At 47.9% G+C, this 7,052-nt stretch overlaps 1 protein-coding gene across 1 annotated transcript in view; it reads left to right on the top strand.

Annotated features, from left to right (window-relative positions):
• LOC112072554 (kinesin-like protein KIF1A) overlaps positions 1-7,052 on the top strand; it is a gene marked incomplete at its 5' end in the record, with an annotated part of 102,344 nt that overhangs the window by 9,516 nt on the left and 85,776 nt on the right. The window contains 9 exon segments of the mRNA XM_070439839.1: positions 350-441; positions 616-699; positions 1,221-1,326; positions 2,305-2,377; positions 2,499-2,741; positions 4,897-4,911; positions 4,913-5,047; positions 5,050-5,084; positions 5,865-6,002. Coding sequence (XP_070295940.1) covers positions 350-441; positions 616-699; positions 1,221-1,326; positions 2,305-2,377; positions 2,499-2,741; positions 4,897-4,911; positions 4,913-5,047; positions 5,050-5,084; positions 5,865-6,002 — 921 coding nt within the window.

Below are 7,052 nucleotides of genomic sequence, written 5' to 3'. Positions count from 1 at the left end.
GATGTGCACTTGACGGCTCTACTTAACCCTTTGGGACTGGCAACCCATACTACCCTGATTGTGACTGACACCCTACTACCTGTTGTGACTGGCACCAACTACCCTGCGTGCTGACTGACCCTGACACCTTACTACCCTGTTGTGACTGACACCCTGCTACACTGTTGTGACTGACTGGATGGTGCTGCTATTGTGGTTGCCATGGCAATTCTCCCTATGTCCTGAATCTCCACACCTTTTCCTCCACGTGTGCACTTGTCCACTCCCCGTCTTGGATTTAAAGGCATAGGATTGGTTTTAAGAGCCAATGCTTACACCAACCCCATGCTTTTAAATCCATATGTGGTAGTGCACAAGTGTACCCTTCGAGGGGAAAGGATGGACTTTACATGCTAGAGATCAGAGAGCAAGGATGCGATCAATTCCATGACAACTCTGGAAGTAAACTGAGATTTCAATTACAAATGCTGTTTTTTCTTTCGTTGTAAAGCAATGACTGCAGCACTTGACTGAATTGAAGTGGAACTGACCCTATCCGTTTCAGAGACGTTGTCGTTGTTGTGGTTGTTATGGATACTGCGCGCTTCCCTCATGTCTGTCTCCCTTCTCCCCCAGTAGCAGTCACCCTGGAGCCCTGTGAGGGAGCTGAGACCTACGTCAACGGGAAGAGGGTCACAGAGGCTACCGTCCTCAAATCAGGTGGGTCAACTATGCTCTCTCTCTCTCTCCTCCTACTCTTCTCTCCTCTCTTCTCTCTCTCTCTCTCTCTCTCTCTCTTCTCTCTCTCTGTCTCTCTCTTCATCTCTGCCTGTCTTCTCTCCTGTTCTCGTCTCTTCTCTCTCTCTGTCTGCTCTCTCTTCTTATTTTTTCCTCTCTCTCTCCTTTAAGGACTGTGGAATGTTGATTTATGGAGCCCCTGCACGCCTCTCTGGATTCAGAGGGTTGGGTTAAATGCAGAGCCACATTTCAGTTGAAGGCATTACAGTTGTACACTGACAAATCCCCTTCTCCTTTTCTTTCCCTCTCTCTCCTCTTTGGCTTTCTCTTCTCTTCCCCTGGTCCCTGTCCTAAAATGTCCCTTACACTTTCCTATTCCATTTTATCCTGCTTATTCACTTTCTTTACAGGCATGTCTATCCTGCTTATCATTTCATATACAGATCATTTTTCTACCTGTCACTGAATGGTTTGGAATTTTCCTCTGTTGTGCTCCTCTCCAGGGAACCTGCATTATCCTGGTAAGAGCACGTGTTCCGGTTCAACCACCCAGAAGCAGGCGCGCTCAGAAGAAGGAGTAGGATGCCCTGCGCTGACAACCCCGCTGAAGTCCGTGGACTGCGGCCTTCGCACAGAGAGAACTTGCTGGACAACGGGGCATCGACATGAAGCAGGAGATGGCACCAGAGGTAAGACAGGAGAGAACTAGAGACGGAGAGAGGAGAGGGGGAGAGGAGGAGGAGAGGGGAGGAAGACAGAGGGAGGAGCTAGAGGAGGAGAGGGGAAGGAGAGCGATGAAGAGAGGAGGAGGGGGAGAGGAGAGAAGGGGAGGAGGACTAGAGAGGAGAGGAGCGAGAGAGGGCGAGAGAGAGCGGAGAGGGGCGAAGGAGAGGACACTAGGAGAGGAGAGAGAAGGTGGAGACACAATCTGGAGAGGAAGGACCCCGAGGGGAAGGAGACCGACTACCACCACAGGAAGAGTGAGGAAGCGGAGGGAAAGGGAAAAGAGAGAGGACTAGAGAAGGAGAGGGGGAGGACGGAGAGGAAAGAGGAGGGGGGAAGAGAAAGGAAGAATAAGGTGAGAGGAAGGAGAGATAGAGAGGGAAGAGAAGAGGATGAGAGAGGGAGAGAGGGCGGGAAGAAGAAGAGGACATAAAAGAGGATGAGGAGAGGGGAGAGGAGAGGGAAGAGGGAAAGGAGGGGACGAGAAGAGAGGGGGGGAAAAGGAAGAGGACTGAGAGAGAAGAGAGGAGAAGGGGGAAGAAGGGGAGAAGGATAAAGGAGAGGACTAAGAGAGGAGAAGGGGGAGAGGAGAGGCGGGCGGGTGGGGCCGGGGGAGAGGAGAGGCCGGGGGGAAGACGGAAGAGAAACTTTAGAGAGGAGAGGGGGAAGCCGGACTGAGGAGTAGAGGGAGAGGGGAGAGGAAGCAGGGACTAGAGTAGGGGGCGGCAGGAAGAGGGGGAGAGGCACTTCATTAGGAGAGGGCTGGGAGGCGGGAGGGGGAAGAAAGGAGGAGAGGCTAGAGGGATGGGTTCGAGAGGTAAGAGCTGAGGAGAGTTTAGATAATATCTGTGGTTGTGTCTTCAGGCTTCAGGAGCTGGAAGACCAGTATCGTAAAGAGAGGGAGGAAACCCACAACCTACTAGAACAGCAGAGGCTGGTGAGACCTACTAACAAATGGACAAAACCCAGGAAGGGACAAGACCACCAAAATATTCACATTTTGTCTTACAATATTGAATATTTTCTAGTAAAGCCTGATCATGTGACCATTTCCACAGGACTATGAGAGCAAGCTGGAAGCCCTTCAGAAACAGGTGGACCGTTTTTACCCTGAGGTAATAGGAGAGGAAGAGGAGGAGTCTGAGGAGGAAGTTCTGTGGACAGAGAGGGAGACGGAGCTGGCCCTGTGGGGTTTCAGGAAGTGGTGCTGTTACCAGTTCACTTCCCTCAGAGACCTGCTGTGGGGAAACGCCATCTTCCTCAAGGAGGCTAACGCCATCAGCGTGGAACTCAAGAAGAAGGTTTGAGAACGTTCAGCATGTCCCTGTATCACCCCGGAAGTGTTGTGACATGACTATCATTAATGTGATGACTGCTATCTATCAAATAATTACATACTATGTTTAATTATTACTTTATTAAATTAAACATGTAACAATTAATCAATTAGTAATTTGGGGCACCACGGGAAAAGTTTATTTAACGAGTTACCGTTTCACGAATTAACTCAATCGATATCATACCAGTCATCAATCAATCATTTCCTCATATCAGTCTCATTCTGAACGTCGTTGACTCCGTAAATCTGGATGAACCCTAAGTGATGAATCAGCGATACACACATTGGCTTATTTATTTACTAACTAACTAAATAATCACACAGAAATACATACACACACACACATGGTATAGGTTATCGATTACTAACATAATGCATATGAAAAGTCCCTAGTGGACTAACCCGATATGACAGCTTATTACACAATGGAAAGGGGTGAGGACAGATAAAGAGCGGGAGAGACAAAGCGAGTGGACTTATCGTACATACATTTGGAAACTACGCTCACCGTAAATATGAATATTTAGCACCCTAACAACCGCTCATTCGGATGAGAAATGCAACCTGTATTTCCGTGTAGATGTCTTTCTCTGTCGTCTATCTGTTGAAACCACTCTATCCGTCTATGGCGAGTAGTTCGATGTAAGTCTCTGGTTGTCTACCAGAGGTCTACCATGTCCTTCTTAGTTGTAGGCTTCTTTTGTTCTGGAGTGTTCGTTAGAATGGATACATCAGAGGTGTTATCACACCGTGGTGAGAGGGTTCTGTCCTTCCCTCTCGTCTTGGTCAATTGTTCTAAACTACTTCACAATAGCCAGCTGTAGACTGAGAATGTTTGGTCTAGTCTTCACCTTCGTCGCTCGTCGAGAGTTTCAGAGGCTCTTAACATTTTCTGGTCTTGTAGTTTTAATCATTTCAACGTGTGGACCACGTCCTCACGTTCTCTAGTCTCACAATTTTCAGCCGCTCCACGCTGTCTGGTCTCAATGGTTGATTTTTCAGGGTACAGCTAGGACCACTTTACACACCGGCGGCAACCCGGCATGTTTTGGTCTAGTTTTCATAGGTTCCCACCATTTCGTAAAGTTCAGCTCACGCTGGTTTAATGTACATTTTGTTAGCGAGTCCTCTTAACCACTCTGGCCAAAGGGGCATTCTGTCACGCCGACACAATGTCTGCGTTCACGTGGGCGTGGTTACTGACTTGGCATAGGTTTATATAAAAAGCCATTATCTCATTTAGAAGGCTTAAAATCACATTGCTATCTTCACAAAAGTATTTTCATACTTAATCATATATTTTATACAACATTTAGATGCAAACCTTACAACTAGAATGTGTACAACCTCAGAGATACAGTTATTTAGTTATACCATCCTTAATGATATCACAAAATAATAAACTTTTGACAGGATTGTTCTTTTAATTCCCACCGACCATTTCCCACATTCTTTATGTTAGCAATATTTTTTCAATATCCACTTTTGTATGTTGGAGTTTTGGGGGCAAAGTCTCTCTGTGTAACAAAGGATTTTCAGCCTTCCATTTCTGCAGAGTGGGGGATAGTTTCTGCAAGGTATTTAAGTCATAAAACAGGCCAAACTCCCCCCTCTCCTCTCCTCTCCTCTCCTCTCCTCTCCTCTCCCTCTCCTCTTCCTCTTCTGCCTTCTCCCTTCTCCCTCTCCTTCTCTCCTCTCCTTCCTCTCCTCTCCTCTCTCCTCTCCTTCTCCTTCCTCTCCTCTCCCTCCTCTCGCTCTCCTCTCCTCTCCTCTCCTCTCCTCTCCTCCTCCTCTCCCTCTCCTCTCCTCCCTCCTCTCCTCTCCTCTCTCTCCTGTGGCTATCCTCAAACATTGCATAGCTGATGGGTTATTTTGATCCTCACCAAGGAGAGAGGGTCACGACAGCATAAACTGTCCCAGATCTGGGTTTAAGTTTTGTTTACTTGGGAGTGTTTGATTGAGCCTGTCTAAGTGCCAGACGGGGGTGGGGTTTGCATTTTGGGACTATTTCATTGGTTCTATTGTACCGGCAAGCTCCATTGAGCACTGCTGAAGTTTTTGAAAGAAAGCAATACTATTTGAACCCAGATCTGACCCCCCCCCCCCCCCTTCTCTAGGTCCAGTTCCAGTTGTGTGCTGCTGACCCGACACCCTGTACTCCCCCCACTGCCCACTGAACTGCTGCCCCCTGGCAGCAGCCAAGGACAGAGCGACCCGCCCGTTCCCCCAGGACCCATCGTAGCTGTGGAGGTACAGGACCAGAAGAATGGGGAGCCACACACTGCTGGACCCTGGAGAAGCTTAGGTACTGTAGAATAATAACCCAGCACTAGGCCAGATCCCAGGCACAACTGATAATGAACTATATGTTACAGTAATTGTGGGTCCAGTTTTACATTATCAGGAGCGTAGTATTGAGATAATTTAATCTAAAACAGGATCTCAGATTTATCTAGATATATTGTTATATGTATTTCTCTCTCTCTCCCTCTCCCGCTCTCTCCCCCCCCCTCTCCTCTCTGCTCTCTCTCTGTCTCTCTCTCTCTCCTCTCTCTCCTCTCTCTTCTCTCTCCTCTCTCTCCTTCTCTCTTCTCTCTCTCTTCTCCCTCTCCTGCTCTCTCCCCCCCTCTCTCTCTCTGTCTCTCCCTCTCTCTCTCTCTCTCTCGCTCTCTCTCTCTGTCTCTCTCTCTTCTTCTCTCTCTCTCTCTTCTCTCTCTCTCTCTCTCTCTCTCTCTCTCTCTCTCTCTCTCTCTTGCTCTCTCCTCTCTCTCTCTGTCTCCCTCTCTCTCTCTCTCTCTCTCTCTCTCTCTCTCTCCTCTCTCTCTCTCTCTCTCTCTCTCTCTCGCTCTTGCTCTCTCATATTATGTCTATATACAGTGTTGTAATAATGTGCAAATAGTTAAAGTACAAAAGGGAAAATAAATAAAAATAATTATGCGCTGTATTTACAATGGTGTTTGTTCTTCACTAGTTTCCCTTTTCTTGTGGCCACACATCTTGCTGCTGTGACGGCACTCTCTCTCGCTCTCTACCTCTATGCTCTATTCTGATGTTGTCCTGTGTTGCTCTCTGGTGCCCCCTGCAGGCAGCGTCTGGACCTGATGAGAGAGATGTATGACAGAGCAGCAGAGGTTCCCAGCAGCACCATAGAAGACTGTGAGAACATCATGACTGGAGGAGACCCCTTCTACGACCGCTTCCCCTGGTTCCGTCTGGTTGGCAGGTACAGTACATGACTGCATGGTCTGACTGCATGGTCAGACAGCATGGTCAGACAGCATGGTCAGAGCATGGTCAGAGCATGGTCAGACAGCATGGTCAAAGCATGGTCAGAGCATGGTCAAAGCATGGTCAGAGCATGGTCAGACAGCATGGTCAAAGCATGGTCAGACAGCATGGTCAAAGCATGGTCAGACAGTATAGTCAAAGCATGGTCAAAGCATGGTCAGACAGCATGGTCAAAGCATGGTCAGACAGTATAGTCAAAGCATGGTCAAAGCATGGTCTGACTGCATGGTCAGAGCATTGTCAGACAGCATGGTCACGCAGCATGTTTGAGGACCACAGATGGGATCAAAGACAGTCAGGACCAATTAGAAAGGAATCCCTGACCCCAGTCCACAGGCACACTGCCAAATGAATTGAAAATCCCACTTAGCTACAACAAGGTTCATTTGAGAGACAGAGACGTGTGGCGAGAGGAGGCAGGCTCACAGTAACGGCTGGAAAGGAATAAATGGAACGGTATCAGAGACACCAAACACGTTGTTTCCATGTGTCTGATACCGCTCCTTTCACTCCATTCCAGCCRTTACTATGAGCCTGCCTCCTCTCGCCACACGTCTCTCGAGAACGTTCTTTTGACCGAGAGACTCTTAATGCACGGATCCAAGAACAGCATGAAGAAAGTCTCACGTGACGTGTCGTTCTCCTGAGTTAGTAAGCCTCCAGTCCGATGTATACTGAGATACACTATTTATACAAAAGTATGTGGACATCAATTCAAAATTAGTGGATTCGGTGCTATTTCAGCCACACCAGTTGCTGACAGGTGTATAAAATCRAGCACACAGCCATGCAATCTCCATAGACATACAATGGCATTAGAATGGCCTTACTGAAGAGCTCAGTTACTTTTCAACGTGGCACCGTCATAGGATACCAACTTTCCAACATGTCAGTTCATTAAAGTTATGCCCTGCTAGAGCTGCCCCGGTCAACTATAAATGCTGTTATTGTGAAGTGGAAACGTCTAGGAGCAACAACAGCTTAG

This window comes from Salvelinus sp. IW2-2015, unplaced genomic scaffold (genome assembly GCF_002910315.2).
Source record: "Salvelinus sp. IW2-2015 unplaced genomic scaffold, ASM291031v2 Un_scaffold1959, whole genome shotgun sequence".
Lineage (NCBI taxonomy): Eukaryota > Metazoa > Chordata > Actinopteri > Salmoniformes > Salmonidae > Salvelinus > Salvelinus sp. IW2-2015.
Note: the sequence above shows the minus strand (reverse complement) of the source record. Positions and strands in the feature narration are given on the sequence as shown.